At 35.5% G+C, this 21,119-nt stretch overlaps 3 protein-coding genes and 1 long non-coding RNA gene across 13 annotated transcripts; 2 read left to right on the top strand and 2 right to left on the bottom strand.

Annotated features, from left to right (window-relative positions):
- Positions 1–7: 7 nt before the first annotated feature.
- LOC109165047 lies at positions 8–3,427 on the top strand. Of its 5 annotated transcripts, XM_019313650.1 has the most exons (3): positions 42–254; positions 1,654–1,702; positions 2,054–3,427. In XM_019313650.1, the coding sequence occupies exon 3, from the start codon at positions 2,067–2,069 to the stop codon at positions 3,108–3,110; it is 1,044 nt and encodes a 347-aa protein (XP_019169195.1). In that variant the 5' UTR covers positions 42–254; positions 1,654–1,702; positions 2,054–2,066; the 3' UTR covers positions 3,111–3,427. The 5 variants fall into 5 exon arrangements, with proteins under 5 accessions (XP_019169194.1, XP_019169195.1, XP_019169196.1 ...); XM_019313649.1 differs by lacking the exon at positions 1,654–1,702 and having other exon boundaries at positions 8–254; XM_019313651.1 differs by lacking the exon at positions 1,654–1,702 and having other exon boundaries at positions 42–213.
- Positions 3,428–3,606: 179 nt separating this feature from the next.
- Positions 3,607–7,564, bottom strand: LOC109165044 (transmembrane protein 87A). Its single transcript, XM_019313644.1, has 5 exons — positions 7,173–7,564; positions 5,416–6,352; positions 5,234–5,329; positions 4,488–4,624; positions 3,607–4,073 (listed from the first exon to the last, which is right to left on the bottom strand). The coding sequence occupies exons 1-5, from the start codon at positions 7,409–7,411 to the stop codon at positions 3,908–3,910; spliced, it is 1,575 nt and encodes a 524-aa protein (XP_019169189.1). The 5' UTR covers positions 7,412–7,564; the 3' UTR covers positions 3,607–3,907.
- Positions 7,565–8,587: 1,023 nt separating this feature from the next.
- On the top strand, positions 8,588–16,592 carry LOC109165050. 5 transcript variants are annotated; one of them, XR_002051475.1, is made up of 5 exons: positions 10,431–10,689; positions 10,793–10,947; positions 15,834–15,988; positions 16,272–16,273; positions 16,509–16,592. It is a non-coding gene; the product is annotated as an uncharacterized LOC109165050 (long non-coding RNA). The 5 variants fall into 5 exon arrangements; XR_002051476.1 differs by lacking the exons at positions 16,272–16,273; positions 16,509–16,592 and adding an exon at positions 8,588–8,699 and having other exon boundaries at positions 10,529–10,689; positions 15,834–16,022; XR_002051478.1 differs by lacking the exons at positions 16,272–16,273; positions 16,509–16,592 and adding an exon at positions 8,589–8,699 and having other exon boundaries at positions 10,576–10,689; positions 15,834–16,022.
- On the bottom strand, positions 16,332–20,330 carry LOC109165045. 2 transcript variants are annotated; one of them, XM_019313647.1, is made up of 7 exons: positions 20,094–20,330; positions 19,351–19,789; positions 18,302–18,612; positions 18,167–18,223; positions 16,991–17,427; positions 16,772–16,821; positions 16,332–16,735 (listed from the first exon to the last, which is right to left on the bottom strand). In XM_019313647.1, exons 2-7 carry the CDS (start codon positions 19,743–19,745, stop codon positions 16,564–16,566), a joined length of 1,422 nt encoding a protein of 473 aa, XP_019169192.1. In that variant the 5' UTR covers positions 19,746–19,789; positions 20,094–20,330; the 3' UTR covers positions 16,332–16,563. The 2 variants fall into 2 exon arrangements, with proteins under 2 accessions (XP_019169192.1, XP_019169190.1); XM_019313645.1 differs by having other exon boundaries at positions 16,332–16,821; positions 20,094–20,329.
- Between the last annotated feature and the right edge of the window lie 789 nt (positions 20,331–21,119).

Below are 21,119 nucleotides of genomic sequence, written 5' to 3'. Positions count from 1 at the left end.
TCATTTATTGCAGCCTTTTTGCGCCTTTTTCTTTTTCTGTATATTTATTTATTAAAATAAAATATTCTCACGGGAAAATTCAGGAAGTCCCCGCGCGCTCTTTTCCTTCGACATTTTCGTCACTATTTTGATCTCCACCAATAACGACAAACCCTAAGCTTCTCTCTTCCTCTCTCTACATATTCTTCCTTCTCCTCATCAAGCAATTCTCAGGTACGAAGCTTCCCGGTTGCTGAATTGTACTTTATACTGAAGTAATTCTCTTGTTTCCTTGAGTTTTTTTTTTTTTTTTTTTTTTTTTCCTGTTATTATTGTTTTTTTTTGTATTAGTTCTGGATGGTGTTCGATTGAAATTTTGAGATGGATTAAAATAATGTAAGTGAATCTGGATTGGAGATTTGGAGTGAGAGCTAGAGGCATAGGAGTCATGTGCTTGATTTTTTTTTTTTTTTTTGAAATTTCCGCTTTTCATGGCGTCGTGGTGCTACTTTAAAATATTCATTTTATTAACTTATCGTGACGTGATTATTCTCCTATTGCACGTTGTTGCTTAGTGGGTTAGATGCACTATCTGAATCTTCTTTGGAAATTTCTGTGTTATGTCTGCTCTTTATCTAATATGATGAGGTGGATATATGTATTATACGTGTTATTATATATATAAGTATATAGAAGGTTGATTTTTGTGGATGTATAGTGAAGCTTGATGGTTTTTGGTTTTGCTTGCTGATCCGGATTTGCTTGTAAGTTGAAAGTCAAGGTGGGTGTGGTTGGTTGATGATAACTGCCTTTTTTGTCTACCTGTGTTGATTGATATTTAGTTTTGAAGATTGTACATTGAATTAAGTCGTTTGAAATGCATTGTCTAAAAGACAAATAGCTCCTCTTTAAGCCTATAACTCAGTGGATAGTGTAAGTTACTTGTAAATGCTTTTTGTCTCTGTGATTGTCACTAATTTGATCATTTTGATGATGTCCTGTTGGTTTGCTGTGATTCCATATGGTCCAGAGTTTGGTGCTTGGTTTTGTTCAATATTGATCTGTTTACTGGAAACTTGAGCTTAGGTTTTAATAAAAGGTGTTGTTGATTTTGCACTTTGCTTCTGGATGGATGCAAAATCTGCAGCAGGATTTGTGAGCAATTTATAGTTTGGAGTCTTAAGATGGCATGAGCTTTATTTTTGACACTTTTATTGGCTTATTATTAGGAATTTCAAACATAGTGCTCTGGTGGTTTTGCAAAACTTCTTTTTACTCAAATTATGGTAATTTTATTTCTGGGTAGAGAATTGCTTGGATTCTGCTTCCCATATGATGGGTTGACTTTTCGAGAGAGAGATCACTGAATTGGACCATCAGCTCATTGCAAGAACCATCAGAATCATGATGTCCATAAGATGGTTGTGATTTAGAAATCGACCTGATTTTTATGCTAGCTTCTGTTACACGTGCAAAGAGTGATAGTGCAGTGCTGTATGCTAGTGTGGGTTCAACTCTTACAAGATTCCATGCAACTATTAGGTGTAAATTGCAATGTCTGCTTTCTATCCTTAGCGCTTCAGAAAACTATTCTGATGTAGGCTGCTTATATTCATTTCATAATAGTACTCAGAATTGCAGCTTAGTAGCTATCACCTGACTTATTTCATTCTGCTGTTTTTTCTTATTTACTAGTGCTGATTTGACTTGATAATGCAAACAAGTATGTTTCTACATTTATCCTTCTTTTTTTTTTTTTTTTTTTTCCATCTTTTTGCCTGTGTAAGTCACTATGAATTTCTCTTTCATTTTATTACCAATAGGAACGGGATACTATTATTCTTATTGGTTCTTCATGTGTCTATTGTTTTGATGTGTAGTCAAGTAGCTTATATCTTTTATTCATAAATTCTAAATGGGATTGAATCCATGTGGTTACTTCTTTTTTCCATATAGCAAAAGAGTCCATGGCTACTAAATCTTGATATTCAAAGGTTACTCTGAGGATTTGACTCTTCTCTTTCAATTTTGTGAAGTAATGCTATATTTGATTAATCTCTTTTATTCTTTATAGATTTGTCTAGGAAATGGCAAAGGGAACTAAAGGAAGACATGGGATCACCTCACAACAATGCAGGTCTACTCCATACCCCTTGCCTTCTCAGAAGAAATGTTCCAAACATTCTCAGAAGAAAGACTGGGAAGATGCAACATGTTCAGTATGCATGGAATATCCCCACAATGCTGTCCTCCTCCTCTGTTCCTCTCATGACAAAGGCTGTCGTCCTTACATGTGTGGGACCAGCTACCGCTATTCGAATTGCCTTGACCAGTACCGGAAAGCTTACACTAAAGACACACCAACACATGAAACTCAACCTCTTCATGGTTTATCCATTAGTGCAGACATACCCCCATTTTCTACTCAACCTACTGAGAAATGTGAGATTGCAAAACTTGCGTGCCCACTTTGTCGCGGTCAGGTGAAAGGTTGGACTGTGGTTGAAACTGCGCGTGAATTCCTGAATGCTAAGAAACGTAGCTGTATGCAGGATGGCTGCTCCTTTGTTGGAAACTATAGGGAAATACGCAAACATGTTAGGGCAGTGCACCCTGCTGCTAGGCCACGCGAAGTAGACCCTCTTCTTGAACAGAAGTGGAGACGGCTTGAGGGGGAGCGAGAGAGGGATGATGTGATCAGCACAATAATGTCATCAATGCCAGGGGCAATGGTTTTTGGTGATTATGTCATAGAAGGAGGACACTATGGGTTTTATTCCGAAGATGAGGATGGATTCGATGCAGATGTTGTGGAACGTCATAGCGAAGGTTTTAGGGTGGGAGTTGATGGCAATTTGATGAATGCCTTACTTCTTCTGCAGGCATTGGGTTCTGCTGGTAATCTTGGCTCCGACAGGGAAATAAGGCAGCAGTACAACAGTGACCCAAACAACGTTTTGGATGAAGGCGCTGTTGGAATTGATCACAACCTTCCGGTGGTCAGTTACGATTGCTCTAGTGAAGATAGTGATCATATTGCTGATGGCCATGACAATGGTACATCACTAGTTGGGCGTGCCCGCCATCAAGGTTTGGGGGGTACTGGTAGGAGACGTAGGCGTAGACACTAGACAGGCAAATGGAGGTCAACGACAGGGGTATTGCTATTGACGGAGGTTCGAAGTTGGAAATGTTTAGGGTGTTAATTTAGTAGAAGGGATACATAGGTATTCTAACATGATAATCTGCTAGGCACTGATGTTCGATATTTATGGTGGGCCAAGATGAAGGGTGTCGGGGGACCTTCAAGAAAGTTGATTCTTTTGTAATTGTTGTTTGTATCTTCCTAATTCTCTCTGTGACTGACCAGTCAATTTCACAAATCAATGTGATTTATCTTGTATATTCACACTCATTCTCTAATCCATTCCTGTAATTGTTGGGCATATATGGGTGTTTAATGTTGCAGACATTTGAGCTTCAAGATGTGGCCTTAAATTGTTGTTTTAAAGGCAATGAATGCTTGCTTAAGATGTGATGAAAACTACAATGCCAAGTATATTGCAACGGTGAACATTAAGCACAAATTTGATGAACATTAATCCAGGTTCATGGTATAATTTGCAATGCTAAAACAATGCAGTCATTTCATTTCATTGACTAAATGAAGAAGTTACTTTTCATGTCCCCAAGTAACATTGTATGCTTTAAAAGGAAAACTGTAAAACCTTAATACAATACTTGTTTCAACAATTCTCACCTCCAAAATTTCATGACCTGTGCAACGCTACCTTTTTGACATTTACAATGTTTAAAATCCAATTGTGCAGTGAGGAGTATTTGCAAGAGCACACATAGCGCTGACCATTCGACGTGCACTGGCTTCAGACTCCGTGCTTAAGAAAAAGCTTACAAATCTTTTATGCACTCATTCCCTCTTACCATCTTCTGGTTCATCTTCTCCGTCAGACGTTTCCATCCCTTCCTTCCTCTCCATTTTGACTAAACTGATATCACCTCTCGGGCTCTCTTTGCAAAAGGATTCTGTTTCTTCGTCATCACTATCTTCACCTTTCCCATCTGAGTAGGCATACCTGGCTCATGTACAGCTTCAATCAGTGACCAAATAAAAACTGAAAACAAAGATGGCCATATAGTTTGGCTAGCTGTTGAATTAAGATTATTTTTTTTTTATAAACAGACTATACTAATGGTAACAATAAAGTACGGAGTAAAAAATTGCAATCCCTATCACAGTATGTCCAGTCAGTAGAGGAGCCAACTGCACAGTGTACCAAGAGAAAGGTGTTTTTAATGTGCCTAACATGATTAATTGCACGTGAAACGTAGAACAGTGAAAGAATTGTTTAGCTCAGGAAAAATGTTATCAATATCTTCTTGAGCTTATAGAAAACTTTCAGTTTTTTTTTCTAGGTCCTTAAAGAAACACCAGAAGTATGAATGAACAGCAACCACCCTAAAAAGTGTATTTATTACAGAACCCCTACCTTTGGGAGCTCTGAGATGGTGCCCATAGGAAACAGATGACACATAGCAGTGCAAATGCAAGAATGTCCCAGAAAGCAGTGATAATCCATCCACTTTGCCACCTCTCATTGAAGGGATCTGTCGCTTTGAAGTAAACCTTCAGGAAAAGAATTTACTGATTAATAATTGTAGGTTATTGAAGGTTCACAATCCATTTTTTTTTCCTTCCAAAATTAAAGTAGATAAGTGGATATAACTAGGGAAAAAAGGTGATTGCAGATCAAATTCCCATGCCATTGTTTAAAAGTTGAACTCTAAAATAAAATAGAATTGTCAATATAACTAGTAGTTTGAAATTGGTGATTGTATAACAAGGTATTGGAACTGACTTGACTAAAATGTCAAAAAATTGCAACAATCTTCAAAGTGTCAAATAAAACTTTCACCATTTCTGATGAAATTTTCCAACTGGTGTCCAGAGATAAGCAGAGAAGAGGTTCCAAGTCAGTAAAAGTAAAATTTTCTTCTGAAGAATGAAAAACATGAGGGCCATAGATCACTTGGTTTGTGAACTTGAAATTAAACTACAAATGCTGAAATGCACTAGATATTTGTCAAAGGCACCAGCAAGAGCAAGTTGAAACATTCATAAGGAGTGCATAACAATAAAATTGATTCACATGTCAACAACTAATAGTCAATAAGTTCAGCAGCAACTGAAAACTATTAACATAGCATGTCAAAGTTTCCTTGACCAAGCACATACCTCATACCCTATCCAAGCAACTGAAGCAATAATAGTAACTGCTAATGCATTTGAAAATTGCCTATATAAATCTAACTTCACGGAACTTCTCTTTGCCTGAAGAAAAGTGAATTAATGTTTTGGTCAGTACAATCTGAAAGTTAAATGTTAACAGAAAAAGGAAGAGTTAGTGAAGGATTAACCTGTAATTGCTCGAGTGTCCTTGAAAGAGAAGTGAAAACCCACAAGATCAAAAATGCATCCAAGAATGCATCAGGAAGGACCAAGAAGACTCTAGCTCTTCCTGCTACATCATTTATGGTTCCCACATACTCAGTAATATTAAGTAGCTCAGATGCCACAAAATATGTCATTCCAAGAAGCAACACCTTTATTGTAAGACCACCAAGGGTAGGGCGCACGACACCATAACCCATTGAGATGGAAAGAATAAGGATGCGTGAAATAGTTCTCCTTATTGATCCAATTGTAACAACCCAAGATGTGAGGCCCACAGGCCTCACACCAGTGTTATTGAAGTAAGAATAGTCAAGATACCAAAATAGCATCTCAAATAGCCCAAGAGCAATAACACCAGCAATGCAGTGCTGAAGTGGCAAAACATCCTTCCAGTATCTCACATATTGAAAACACCACATGGCAGTGAGGATAACATATGCAAGAGACATAATAGAATAAAATTTCATTAGGGGTGCCATTCTACCAGGCAAAAAGCCGTCAGGATTTTTCCACAATGTTTTCCCAGTTACTTCCATTCCCTTGAGCTTTGGATCACATGAGATGAAGAACAAGTTATACATCCCGGTCTTTTTTATATAAACCTCCCGGTTTTTCATACGTGCAGATAACTGTTTTCCTCTAAAATGCACATTCAACACCACTGGCCAGTTAATATCTGTTGCTGAAGGTGTCCTAATGACTTCCCCTTGTTTGCAACCTTCCAGTTTAGCAAGATCAGGGGTACAACAAATAGACCTTTGCCCACCATAAGGTGAACCACCAATATTATCACGGTCTGCTGCCTCAAAAATTATGATCTGTATCAAACCGCTATTGTATGCCATATCTGGATGTTGGTCTGCAGTTTCTTTACTCCTCCAAAATGTGAGATTCTCAAATCTATAAATTTTCACATTATCAGGACATTTATTTCAAATATAAACCAGCAAACAAATTCAGTAGAAAACATCAGCAGGGATAGCATGCATTCATACTTATAACTATGAAAATTATTTGCCAAACTCATGGAAATATAATTTTTCCAGTTGATTCAAACTCGCTTTCCTGCTATAGTATTACAAAAAAAAAAAAAAAAAACTCAGCATAACTAGCATCACGCTTTTTGATATGTTGTCTACCAACAGGTTTAACAAGGAATACATTCAGTGAAATCTAGTCTAATATTGTACTCTCTTGCAATGACCAACAAAAGAATAGTATGAATTAGTGCTAATTAGAGGACTAGTAAATAAATAAACTTCTACTTTTGCAACAGAGTAGGCCTACAATCCTAGCTCAAAACTGAGGACTTACTAGGTACTAAATCTTTCTTTACTAACATCTTTATTGAACTTCTTAACACTAACAAATTTAGCGGGAGTAATGCTATAATTACAAAATCAACCTTCAATTCAGAGTTACAACTCTAGTCTCTTGTAGATCTTAAAATCTAAAATTAGATTACAGCGTTGATTTTAAACAAAATTACATTAAGTTTTAAGTATTTTGTTCAGCTTCCTGAACTTCAAAACATTGAAGTATACATCTAATCTTCATTCCAACAACAAATGGCGTCCGAAAACACTCAGCTAGGTGATATTCAAACGGAGACATACAGAATAAATGCGAAACTAGATCTAAGCATACACCGGCCAATTGAACTCGATCTAATCTATAATTACACGTAAATAGAAGTTTTGCGCACGAGTTTTGTGTTTACCTGATGTAAGAGAGTCCGTCGTGGACAGTGGAGTGAAATGCACGACGCGGCTTAGGGACGGAGAAGGTGGCGGCGAGGCCTTCGCTGCCGCCGGAGACGAGGTAAGCATTGCCGACCTCTCTAAACGGATCTCGGTCGTAGTTGTGTATCGAGGCTTCAGCTGATCCAACGGCATAGAATACAGTTATCAAGGCGGGGAGCAGTGTGACGAGTAAACAGTGTATAGAAGTGCGCGCCATGCCTGTCCGCCAGATGGCCACGGATTCCGGCGACTGGATCGGCTATTTTCAGGGCGATGGTTGGCGATGGAGGAGGGTGAGGAGTAAGCTTCAAGGTTCAGTGTCGCAAGCAACTGACAATGGAAATAAAGCTGATGTTTACAAGTGTGCAATTATTCGTCTTATTTATCAATTTGATGCCTTTCTTGGTTTCTTTAATTAATTAAATTAGGAAATGCTATTATTATTATGATTGCGATCGGTTAACTAAGCAGTGTGAGATATTCAAAAGGAATAAAACACTTTCAAATTCAACCAATTTAATTTGAGTTAATACCAAAAATGGTCATCGAGTATATTGATTCTTCTCAATTTCATCTTAAACAACTTTGGTGACTTAATGTAGTCCCATCCTTTTTGTGTTTTTACTCAATTGAGTTATCCGTTTGTTATTCTATCAAATTGGTGTTAAATAAATGAATAATTCAGTAATCTCAATATTGACATCTCTTTACTTTCAGCCTCCGAAGTGCGAAATCCCTATTTCTTTTGCAAATTACTCCCAGACATGCAGATCAAATTTCATATTTGCAGATTTGAAAATAATTTTGAGAGTATTTCGTAAAATAAATAGCGATTTCGCACTTCATGTCTAAGAGTAAAAAGATGTCAATATTGAATTTACTAAATTATCCCTTTATTTAACACTAAATAGACAAAATAACAATCGAATGATTAAATCATGTCGTACTAAATGAAAATTGCATTCCTTTACTTTACTTGATTTACTATTCACGGGTAATGCCTAATTTATGAAAATTTTATTTTTTCCAACAAAAAAAAAAGACTAAACGTGTTAATAGTGGAGATATTTTAAATGAATATTATTATACCTTACATTAAAGAAAAAAAGTCCTTGTTTGGTAACACTTATTTAGTCAAACTATGAAATTACAAGATTTTATACTTTCTATTTTTAATAGTTGATTTTTTGAGGTGCATAAATGTAAAAAATTCACATTTTTTATGCGTTTAAATTATATATATATATATATATATATATATATATATATATATATATATATATTTATTTATTTATTTATTTATTTATTTATTTATTTATTTATTTATTTACAGAGTATTATTAATAGAACTTAAAAAATAATATTTGAGAAAGAGGCTGCCATCAATGGCCCAAGCCAAAGGTCCAACCCAGTACATACTACATATTGTTTTTCAGTCTTCCGCTCTCGGCAAATTCTTCTCTAAGGATGAAGTATTCTTTTTTCGGAACTCCCGCGTTTCTCAGGTATTATAATTTATATGCTTCTCCAATGTATTATTTGTTAAAGAATTGCTGATTTCTTATGTATTGTGGAATGATTTCTTGCTTGACACATGAATCATACTTCAAATATTGTGTTCTTCAGTCACTCTAGCGTCAAGGCAAAGAACTAGAGCAGGGCGAGTGAGGTTTAACACGCGATTAATCTAAGACTTCTCTTGAAAATCCTATAATTTATGCTTTAGTGATCTCTAAGAACTCAAGTTTATTCATTGAAATTGAAATATAAGGATACTTTTGGAATGCTAAGTTGCATATTCAAACAAGAATCCTTTGGAGCTGGTTTAGCAAGGTTATGTGCTCTGACAATAATTAGAATGCTTCATAGCCTTAGGTTTTATCCTCTTCTTGATATGATGGCCATGAAAGTGCTGTTTTGTAGTTTCTTTGAGTCCAATGGATTAGAATCAAGGACTGAGATGCTGGGCTGCTGGCAGCTTAGTCTTTGACTGAGCTTGGTGAAAAACTATTTGAGGATTGATTTGGCTATTCATAAGTTAACTTGGGTTGATCAAATCTTTGGAATCTAGAGTAGTTCAGTAGTACTTTCTGTTTCTATACAGGGTGCAGTGTGGCCATGTAAAAGAATTGGCTTTGGTATCTAGAATTTTATTCTCTTCCTGTATGGTTTAGGAGCAGGCTTTCTCATACAGGATTCAAGTAATTTTTACTGTAAAAAGTGGAAACATCAAACATTGGTGTCTTACTTGACAAAGCAATAAATGATATATCATCTATCTATTGCACTAATAAACATAAGTCAATTTCAATTGCTTTGATGTTCTTCAATCACAAATAACAGGGAGCTAAATGAACAACATCTGTGCAACATTTGTGCAACATCTGTGCAACACCTGTGCAACATCTGTGCATATTGTTGATTTAATAGTGACATGACATACTTTAGTATATTACTTTTTATCTGAAAGTCTATATAACAAGAAATTAAAACAGCTTTGATAACGTTTAAGTTCAAGATTATAATTCCTAATAATCAGAATCCCTGTTGAGCATGAAACATATTACAAGCTATAAGAGATTTTCAAGGAGCAGTTGGTGGCTTGAGCAGCATACTTCCAAGACCAATATCACTATCTGGAATACATTGCCACTTATTATATACTAGAATATCTTCTTCTTCAGATTTGTTTTCATCCTCCAAATCTTGTTGAATTTGATAAAGTTGCAAATGGAGATTATCAATTAATGATGAATGTTGTTTTTGGAGATTTGATCTTTTCCTTCTGGTAACATTTTTAGGATACCAGACAGGCCATTGGTCTGCTTCTCCAGAGAGGCAAACTGCAAAAATCAGCATATATAAAGGAATAAAGTGTTAATCAACTTTCTTTTTATGGTGGACTGAGTATGGATTGGTAGTAAATATTCAGCTGGATTTTTCAATAATTGCAAATTGAGGCATAAACTTGAAATAACACTAACAAGCATGGCCGCATTTCAATTGTTTATTGGTTTTGTTAAAGTTTTGATATTATATACATGGTAAGGCAAATGAAAGAACATGTTTTAATATCTCTTCCTAAGATGGAAACTGGAGAAACTAATGGAAAACTGATACATGCTATTATTGTAATATTAAAATTGTCATTCAATAATAGATATTTAAAGATTGATCCATTGTTGCTAATTGAGACTAGTCTGTGCATATTTTAGAAACTATCCCTTATTAAACTCATCCTATGCATTCAATTTGGATAAAGATGATTGTGAAAAGCAATAAGAAGCTGAAATATTTGTGTAGATTTTCTTAAATTCTGATTTTACTTTTGCAGTCATATTTCCTTTTGATATTCAGAGACTTGCCCTTAATGCAAATTAGGAAAGAGAAGTTTATCCTATAAAGAGAAATACAATCCTATATGCTTCATGGACTCGCTTCAATTTTGTCTACGACTTGAGAACAACAGCATTACTTTGATATGCAGTTTTGGCAGTAAGTATTCAAGTACTACATTTATGTTGCTCGTATTCTCTATCTCTTTTATTTTATTTTATTGAAACAAAAATATTAATGTACCTTCTGTTCCTTGTGTTAGCATGCAATTCACTGGAGATGGTACTGAAGATTCTGAGCTTGAAATGCTAAATTCCCCCTCTTTAGGAGAGGTGGGACGCAGATCACTTCCTTTAGGCATTTTTCCTGCTCTCAACTTTTGCTGAGAGGTGATTCTGACAGCATGCCTCTTGGAAGGTAATTTGTGAATTTTACCACTTGCATCTCTAATTCCATGTTTTGGAACATAATCATTGAGATTTCCCCTTAACCTCCATCTTGATCCACATGCATTGCACAGAACTGGCTTTTCTTCTGGTCCCACTCTCCAAAGTGGAGTATCTGTTTCATGTCATGGATTTTGAGTTTTTACAATTGATACTGATTATGAACTATTGATTAAACAATAATTAACTTATATAATATGAAGATAATAGGAAAAACAAAAGAAGGAAAAATGTCTAGATCAGGAAGGTTGTCAATTGTGAAACAAACCTTTTTATATAAAATCAGTGAAACATGAATTATTGCATATATTAACTTGGAGAACAGGAGAAGGCATGCAAAGAATGTTGTGGTAGTAATTTCACTGGAAAAGAAAGAATTCAAGCTAGCTAAACCTTCCTCCAATAAGAGATGACAATGTGGCCTGTCAATAGTATGGGCTGGGAGTATAATCCCCATCCTTAAACCCTCCGCTGACCTTATTTCCATATCCATCTTCCTACTTAGTTAAAATTTAGCATACTCCTTCCAATATCATCTAAACCTCTATATCCCCTGTTACCTTCCCCTTTACCCATCCCATAAACATGCTTTGAATAAGAATTATCATTCCAACAGTGAACAAGTAATTCATTTGCTTGTAGCTATAGATCACATGACTTGGATCAAAATCTACCTCTACGTGTAGCCTCATTAGCAACCAGCCTCTTCTTGATTTAAATGAAAGTGGTTTTTGGAAATGGAAAGACTTAGATCTTAATAAATATCAAATCCAAGGATAACAATCATACTTCAGGTCTCTCCACCAAAAAAAAAAAAAAAAATCATACTTCAGGTCTGCTATACTACTGTGGCTGTCTTGAACCTCTCCATCATCTAATGCATCTCTGCCTTGTGCCTCCATCAATGAGGGCAGTGGCTGAGAGGTAGTGAGAGCTAAGCTTGGCCAGAGATTGCCTTGGTGTGATAGTGACCAATTGTTTTAAAACATTGGTCAGTAATGAAGAAAGCCAACAAAGAAAGGACTTTACCCTTGTTTACTCAAGCAATCTTATTTTACAAACTACTAGAAAACTAATGACTTATAAATATCAAGCAATCTTTAAAGACCTCATATCCACTCTTTTTTAATATCTCATATTATGATTCTTATACTATAGATGCTATAAAAATAAAGATATAATCTAATATAAAAATCATAATTATTATATAAATGTATATATTAATATATTATAATTTTGTGAACTAGGTAGCGTCAAGAGTGTGAATATGTGGATACAGTAACTAGGTATTTTGTAAAGGTGCCTAAAAATTCCCAATAATGGCCACCATCCCCTTAATTAGTCCCTGTACCTATACCCATCTGAGTATATGTTGGGTATGGGTGCAATTTTCATTTCTAGCTCCAATTGAATACAATACATTTTTTATGCTGAGTGTATCTTTAAAGACAGAATAGAGTCTAAGTTGCTCTACTCTTTGACACTAAATTAATTGAAATGTTTGAATTTGCATTTCATTTTTGTATGTCACCCCAAGTAAATCCTCCATAGATCCATCTTAGTATTCTCATTTCCATAAAGATCACATTATGAACATTTTGCTTCTTTGACTATCAGCATTCAATGCAATTAACATAAACCCTAATTGTTGTGCTGCACAACTTTCCATTAAACTTCAGAGCCACATAAAAGGCCTATGACACTTATCCACTTCACCCAACAAACCTTTCTATGATTTAGATCATTGTTCAGCTTTCCTCATGGAGAATACATTCAATTTATTATTTCAACATAATGGAGAATCAATATAGTATTTGCTATGAATAATTTAAAATGTTATTTCAGAGTAATTTGCAATTATGAGGATTAGAGGTAGGTGAAGGAATTTGGGATGGATTAAAAACATAAGTTGGTCAACTTTAATGGGACAGTGAGAGCATATAGATCTTGATAACACTAACTTTAGGTAATTGTTGAACAGTGGCGGACTCAGGAATTTTTTGCAGCGGGGGCAAAATATTAGCAAAATTGATAATTAGAAAAAAAAATGAAACACTTAAAAAGTATATCCATAAATAATGTTGGATATAAGAAAATTATAAAACACGTCAAAACATTATAAAAATATTCATAACAAAATATGAATATAATCAATTTGATAAAATAATTTGAATAAAAGATCCATTATAAATTACACATCTCATTTTTTTTTTTTGGGTAAACATCTCATCTCATTATTAATATATAAATGAAGATTATATTATTGTGTTGAAACAATATGTACTATTAATAATAGTGAAATAAAATGTGAAAAGGTAGTGTTAATAGTGGAATAATAAGAAAAGAAAAATATTCATAACAAAATATGAACATAATCAATTTGATAAAATAATTTGAATAAAAGATTCATTATAAATTACACATCTCATCATTAATATATAAATGAAGATTATATTATTGTGTTGAAGCAATATGTACTATTAATAATAGTGAAAATGTGAAAAGGTAGTGTTAATAGTGGAATAATAAGAAAAAGAAATGCTGACAATAAATAGAGGAGAATCAAACCCTGGCTAGCATTTTGTCTATCCACACACTCATCCAACTAGGCCAAGCTACACTTTGTTAAAATTTCTCTATTTTATAATACTAATACTAAAACTTGTACTATATATACACATATACATACAAAGGTTATATAAGGGGTGGGGGTGGGGTGAGTGGGGGCAGCTGACCCCACTGTAGGTCCGCCTCTGTTGTTGAATCACATAGACACATCTACTGCAAGGGCTGAAGACTCAGAAGAAATTCCTAGGGGAAAACTTGTTGTCTTGTCTTCCCTTCAGTAGTATGTTTGTTTGATGCAAAATGAAGCTTATTTAGACACCCACATAGATTTTCCCTCTAAAGCTAGACACATCTACTACAAGGGCTGAAGACTCTGAAGAAATTCCTAGGGGAAAACTTGTTGTCTTGTCTTCCCTTGAGTAGTATGTTTGTTTGATGCAAAATGAAGCTTATTTAGACACCCACATAGATTTTCCCTCTAAAGCTAGACACATCTACTACAAGGGCTGAAGACTCAGAAGAAATTACTAGGGGAAAACTTGTTGTCTTGTCTTCCCTTGAGTAGTATGTTTGTTTGATGCAAAATGAAGCTTATTTAGACACCCACATAGATTTTCCCTCTAAAGCTAGACACATCTACTACAAGGGCTGAAGACTCAGAAGAAATTCCTAGGGGAAAACTTGTTGTCTTGTCTTCCCTTGAGTAGTATGTTTGTTTGATGCAAAGTGAAGCTTATTTAGACACCCGCATAGATTTTCCCTCTAAAGCTAGACAGGTAAAAAAAATTATAGTATAATTCTGCAACTCATCAATTAAAAAAAATTGTCATTTTCTATTTGAGAAATAGAAAGAAATTAAGAAAATGAGGTATTGACTACTATTCTCTCATGCAAATTTTCACCTTCAATACATGGATACTAAGGTCATTCCATTAGTATTTCTCTCCAAATCCTAAAATGGAAGGGCAAAATAGAAATTCAATTTTTCTTTTGAGGGTGGCAGTAGTAAAGATGTTACAAAAAGTACTCACAGGTAATCCGGCAATGACAACACGGCCCTTCTCTGCCCATTGGATTCGATGGTGATGATTTTCAAGTTCTGAAGAATTCTTCAACTCAAGAACTTTTCTTTCAACCCTGAAGAATGTATTCTACAGTTTGAGTGAGGCTAGGCTAGTCTGATGTATAGCGAATAAGCCGAATATATATGATGCTCTTACACTTTCTGGCAACATGAACTTCAAAGGATTTCTGAGTGGGCCCCACCACCTTTTTATGGATTTTAATTAATTCTTCGATGATGATAAAAGAAATCACATATGGTAATTTTTCTTACCTTTTTAGGCATTTAATTAATTCATTACTAAAGAAGGCAAAGACAATTAGAAATTTTACATAAATGAATTTTCTTATCAATTCTAGTTTCTATTATTTGGGTGGAAATGTAATAACGCAATGTTTTTTTGCGGTTGAGTTTCCAAATATGACGCTTTCAATAATTCCTTTCTTACAGTCTCTGTTTAGTTGATGTACTTGGCCATCTCTGTCTGTATTTGTCATCTCATTTCTAGGCATATATGTGCATCATAAAAGTTTGCTTTTCAATTGACCTAACAACAAAGAGAGTCAAATGTTTCTTTTTAATGATGAGGTAAAGCATTTAAGACTTACGTTTTGTCATTTAATGTTTTATGGGACAAATAAAATTGGGTCAAAGGTTGCATATAATATATCTTCATTAGCATAATCACCCTTTGAGATTCTAGAAATGCATATTACTTGGAAAATCTACTGTCTGACATGGTTCATTGTCACCTTTTTCTCGAGCTTGAGGGATGCTTATAAGGTTGTGAGTAAAAAGGTGTATAGTTTTGACTATGTTATCATATAGTATCGACATTTGTATTTTGTACATGGATTGGTGCGTCTCTTATCTGCCTAAATAATGCCAAAAGTTTAATATGTGCCACGTCCAAGATTAATGTTATGGGCCTTCAAAGGCAACCCCATTAATGGTGGAAACAGGTATCTCCGGGTCCTAAGGAGACTGTCTTTATGCATATGTAAATAATCTAGGACATAGGACTAAATTCTTAGTCTTTACGCATATGTAAATAATCTGGGACAGAGGACTAACTGACCAAGAATTGTACAAAATGTACGAGTTTTTAGTGTCTTGTTTTTATGCTTATGTGAATATAATCTGCAATGGTTCACTAAGAATTATGCAGAACATTTAGCAGTCCTTTTATTAGGTTGAACTGATTGTATCAAAATGTTGTGCATCAGGTGATATGCAACTCTGGGTGTGTTTTACATGATTCTCCCTCGCAACTCTTGGTCTAGGTGCAGCGCAAAATGCAACATATTTATGAAGGCAGCAATCGAGTTGCAGATGCCTTCGAAAATGTGGGAGTGAAAGCGCCTTCTCGGCTGCTTCTTTGGTCTGTCATCTACCCTCAATTCTTCTCTCTCTCTCTCTCTCTCTCTCTCTCTATATATATATATATATATATATATATATATATATATATATATATATATATATATATACCATTTCATCTTGAATTGGGTATATGTAGGAATGGCTGCCCCAAATTATGGTATGATATATAGGGTGTGTTGCAGCTCATGTAGTAATTTTGGTTTGAAAGAGAACTGACTGCCTGAAAACTGTGACTTAGCCAGCATTTGTTAGTTGTGGAAAAAGAGAGATGAAAGTCATAGGAGTGAACTAATGAAAGAAAAACAACCTTAAATCCCCAAGTATGGTCCAAGAAAAAAGTGTGAGAAACTGAGAATAAGAACCTTTATAATGAAAGCATAGGCCACTTTTCAAATCTATAATGCTACATGGACCAATCAAGCATATAAAACATTCAAACAGAAATAACATAGAGAGTAGCATGTATGAGGTGATGCATTTCCAAACAGCATATACAAAAATTTCTATGCTCCCTGCAGAAAAGAAGGATGGACAAATATTTCAAGGAGCCTTGTATGGGTGGAATAAAAGAAGTTAAGTGGAGGCTCTGCGGCTCCACCTTCGAGCCTTTCTCCTGGTCTTCTTCTTCTTGATCTTGGATGAAGAAAGCTTGGAAAGCGAACGGATTTTTGGAGCTGGTTGAACTTCTACCGGCAGCTCAGGTTCTCCAACAGCGGGAGGAAGGGCTTCCCTCTGGCCTTCCTCTGGCACACAAGATTTTTCTACTTGATGTAACATGACCTCCTCCAGATTACTCATCCTTTTATTGTCGATTAGAATGTCACCTTCACCCTGCATAGATGCAAATAAACTGTGGTTCATAAGTGATGATATTAATGTTTATATAGACTGTGAGTAAAAGGTTTATTCACGATTAATTCATTTTATCTGGTGAAAAAGTTACTGTGATGGTAGCTCAAAGTCTGGGAGAATAATGGCAGGCCAAGGATAATATACTTACATTGCTTACGCCACCAATAAGAGATTGGCTTGTACTTTCAATCACATCAGGGATGCTTGTACCATCTCCTCGAGTTGAAATGGCACCTTGAGGTGCAATCATATCTCCAGTGTTATAGTCAGAAATAAGCTGAGATGCTAGAGAAGACCCTACAGCCATTTTGCCCCCACTCTTTGGAGATGAAGGATTTCGAGAAGAGCTGCTCAAAGCATTGCAGGGTAAAAACAAGCTCAAGTTATCAGTGCTAGAAAACTTCCCTGCATTTTCACTCAATACCTTGTCAACTCTACTTCTAAGCTGGCTAACTTGTGATTGCAAAACACCAATCTTACGGAGTATTTGTTCAGAGGAATTATGTTCATCTCTGGACCCAAACCATAGATGTTCACTGTTAGCCCCAGATCCATGATTGCCATTTTCCTTTTCAATGGGAATTGCTGCAGAATAAAATCTGATTTTAAAAATTATAAATTGGACAGAATGAACTCCATTGAAAAAAAAAAAAAAAACCCTAAAAAAATTGATCTCCTTAGCATCTGAAATATAAATGGAATTTGTTGGGACCTGGAAACATCAATGAAACCGCAATACAGCATGTCATATTACTCATCAATGAAACCGCAAAGGCCAGGAGCTTCTTACACGGTAGTCTAAACATAACACGGTAGGTCTTCTTACACTCTACAAACAAGACCTAGGTGAACGGAATTTTGATTGTTTGCAAATGGAAAAAAAGGTTAGCTTGTTACTCATCATCTAATCCTTTTAGAAGATATTTGTTTTGAACACTAAAAACAGGCACAAAGGTAAAACCTTCCCCAAAGTACAATCCAAGGTCAGATTCTCCTGTTCAAGATTGGAAAGGCCTCATGAGAAGAAGCAACAAAGCTTTTGCTAAGAGGTAACTGTGGATCAGCTATAGACTATAGTAACTGAGCAAAACTCCTAACTAGGCAGTTTTATTTTGGGGAGGAGGGATAATGAAGACTAACTGCCCATCTTATCTTTATGTCCTTTCTAATTCCAATTAGTGAAAACTTGGTAGATTTCATTCAGGTAAGGTCTCCCTAGTTGCAGAAAAAGAAATGAAAAGTGAAAACAAAGTAAAAAATGAAAACTGTGATTTCATATGCATGAAAACAACACAATTAAATAATCAAAAAAAGAATTCCGCACCTGTAGGGCCACAGTCATCATTAAGAGAAGTACCATCAGCAAAAGATTTTTTACGTTCTGCGACATTCAAACATCATGTCACAACTTGAAACACAAGGCAGAAAGAAGGAAGGGGCTAAAGAGGATTTCTTTTACCATAGTAAGAAAACAAATTGTGGCGGGACATATATACTGCTGTGTCCTCAGTATCTTCAACTCTTTTTCTTTTCTTTCTTTTTAGAACCTTACTTCTAGGTCTGTTATTGGAAAATGGAAGTGACTTTGAGCCAAAACTTTCTGTTCTCGCACTCTCCAACTGAAAATTGTTTTGGTGGTTGTAGCACGCAAGTTCTTTGTCATACTTTCGTGCTTGAAACTGAAGTTGCATGATTTGCAATTCAATCCACTTAATACGCCATGAGAGTGGCTGTACAAATCTTGTCCAGTGAGAGGTTAATTGTTTCTTCCTGGAAGGCCAATAGTAATAATGTCAACAGCCATCCAGATTCCAGACTAAATATTCAGAAACACACAGGACAAAAACAGATGTTCTATTGAGAATAAGCATTAAAGAGAATATGAACTATTCCTCAGCTCGTTTTTTTATTGGATCAGAATGAAGACGGGTATTTTTCACTCCAAAATGAGGTGAAATTTATTCTTCATCTACTAATAACACTATATATGGCATAAAACTCTTCCCTTCCTCAATCCTCTCTTCTCATCTGAATACAACTTTTCTTCTCCATTTTATGTGTGCCCATTTTCTTTCCCCTTACATTCTCTACCCATCCAAACACAGCAATAAGATTATACAAAGAGAAAAATCCAATGTTCAAACCAAGATCATTAAAGCACGAATGACAACTTTCTAGTAAATGGCCAAACATAAAGCAGGTTTCCCTCTGAGGAGAATAAAAAGAAAATCCAAAATAACCCCAGTCCTCACCACCATCACATCACCAGCAATAACCTTCTTCTATTCCTAAATATTAATTGAGAATGAAGCAGTCCCAAGTACACATGCAACTCTATCATACAACGTCAATTCAAGGATCATAAATTTATTTCCCAATAAATTATTTGAGAATTTTGAAGTTTAGGTTGAGCCTAGTGTCAAACATCAATTTTGGCACAGTAGAAACTTTATTGCAGGATATAAAATGGCTACATTTAGGATATAAACTCAGGGATATAGCAAGCACCTTTTCCTGAATTCATTACCCAATCCACTATGTGGTTGTCCAGATGCATAATGTCCATTAAAACCTGATACAATTTCAGCATCACTCAACACAGCATCATTTTCTGTTGCAGAAGTGGAACTGTCAAAGGAGCTCGAACTCTCCGTCACAAATTGACATTCTGATTCATCCAGCTCTTTGCAGCCATAATTTGTAACCTTAAGTATATCAACTTCCTCAAGCTCCGCTCCATAGACCTTGTCTCTTTGTTCAGCCAGGACAGAATAATCCTCACAGTTGCTTTCACACTTAATATCATTAACCTCTAGTTCTTTACTAGCAGCTCCACTCTCTTTCAAGGCAGAAGCCTCAGTGACAGCTTCTGATCCTTTGTTGAGCCCCAATTCAAGACCCATGCTTTGGGATTCAGCTCATACGCTGAACAAACACAAATAACAACCTGCAGATAAAACGAAGAAAATTTTCCACTGAAAATTCATTGGATGAGAAGCAAACTTTGCTACATTTGATGCACCAAATAGGCTTTAACTACAAACTAAATTCAGAATAGCATAGAACAGAAATACTCAATTAATTATACAACGTACAAAATTAAGAACTCAGAAAAAGCATGAACAAAGTAAATAACAACATTATAAATAATAGAAAATTATCAGCTGAATTCGCCGCAGATAAGAAGTAATCCTAAAAACTGATTTACACCGAAAAAAAAAAAAAAGGAAAATCGAGAAAATGAGACGTACCTAAGGTTAAAATTCCGGGAAACTCGATGATCCTGATGGAGTGATATTCACATATAGGTTTTTGCAGCTCGTGGACGAGAAAAACAGCTCCGGCCAACGGCCACGTAGCACGGAGGCGCGGCGAGAATACGGTGGCGGGCGTGAGAAAGAGGATGAGGCGCGCGGACCGGGACGGTGGTGGTCTTGGGGGAAAGAACAGAATATGTCAAAAAGGAAATTGTGGACCGAATTAATGAGTTACTCCGAATTTCGGGTTTAGTAACGATATTTCTTCCTTGCTCTCAAAAAAGTAACGATATTTCTTCCCAATATTTTGTACCAAAAATAAAAATAAAAATTAGCTCAGAGTAAATTGTCATGTCAAACTCGACTCAACTTATTTGGAAAGATTCAGATAGTCCACCCATCTTTAAAAAATTAACACCCTACTAGTTAAATTCATATAAAAAGACTTAATTCACCTGGTTGGTTGATATAAGTTTTAATAAGTTCCCATGGATTTAGCTTATTGGTTCAGTAAGTAGTATTTAAAAGAAAAAATTAAAGTTCAAATCTCGACAACGGCACTGTAGAGATTATGTTCGAAGTGGATAAATCCCGACAGCGACAATGTAGAGATTATTTCTTTGTGCACACTGACACATGCATGCTCTTTCGAGCCGTAGCAATTATCCGAAGATTATTTCCTTGTGCAGACGGACACATGCATGCTCTTTCGAGCCGTAACAATTATCCGGAGATTATTTCCTTGTGCGCACCGACACATGCATGCTCTTTCGAGCAGGGGTAGCTATTATTTTGGAATTATTTGATGCTTAGACATCTTTTAGCCATAGCAACTATCCCGACATGGGTAGTTGTGGCGATAACATTTCCCGTTATTATTGATTATGAATTATGAATATATTTTAAATTCTATAAGATTTTATAATTGGTGTAATAGAATCCTTTAATTTATTCTGCTGCTTAAATTATGATTTATCTAGACTCTAAGATTGAAAAATAGAAGTGTTACAAGTAAAAAAA

The sequence above is a fragment of the Ipomoea nil genome, unplaced genomic scaffold (assembly GCF_001879475.1).
Source record: "Ipomoea nil cultivar Tokyo-kokei standard unplaced genomic scaffold, Asagao_1.1 scaffold3069, whole genome shotgun sequence".
Taxonomy (NCBI): domain Eukaryota; kingdom Viridiplantae; phylum Streptophyta; class Magnoliopsida; order Solanales; family Convolvulaceae; genus Ipomoea; species Ipomoea nil.
Note: the sequence above shows the minus strand (reverse complement) of the source record. Positions and strands in the feature narration are given on the sequence as shown.

Bases quoted from the DNA above. Each gene is read 5' to 3' on its own strand.
- LOC109165047 (XM_019313649.1), top strand. From the start codon at position 2,067: ATGGCAAAGGGAACTAAAGGAAGACATGGGATCACCTCACAACAATGC.
- LOC109165045 (XM_019313645.1), bottom strand. From the start codon at position 19,745: ATGGGTCTTGAATTGGGGCTCAACAAAGGATCAGAAGCTGTCACTGAG. The intron at 18,613-19,350 runs GTGCTTGCTATA...TTGGCCTTCCAG, and splicing joins GGTAATGAATTCAGGAAAAG to GAAGAAACAATTAACCTCTC. The intron at 18,224-18,301 runs GTAAAAGAAATC...TGAATGTCGCAG, and splicing joins CAATTTGTTTTCTTACTATG to AACGTAAAAAATCTTTTGCT.
- LOC109165044 (XM_019313644.1), bottom strand. From the start codon at position 7,411: ATGGCGCGCACTTCTATACACTGTTTACTCGTCACACTGCTCCCCGCC. The intron at 4,625-5,233 runs GTATGTGCTTGG...CTTTTCCTGAAG, and splicing joins TTGCTTGGATAGGGTATGAG to GTTTACTTCAAAGCGACAGA. The intron at 4,074-4,487 runs GTAGGGGTTCTG...TACATGAGCCAG, and splicing joins CCATCTCAGAGCTCCCAAAG to GTATGCCTACTCAGATGGGA.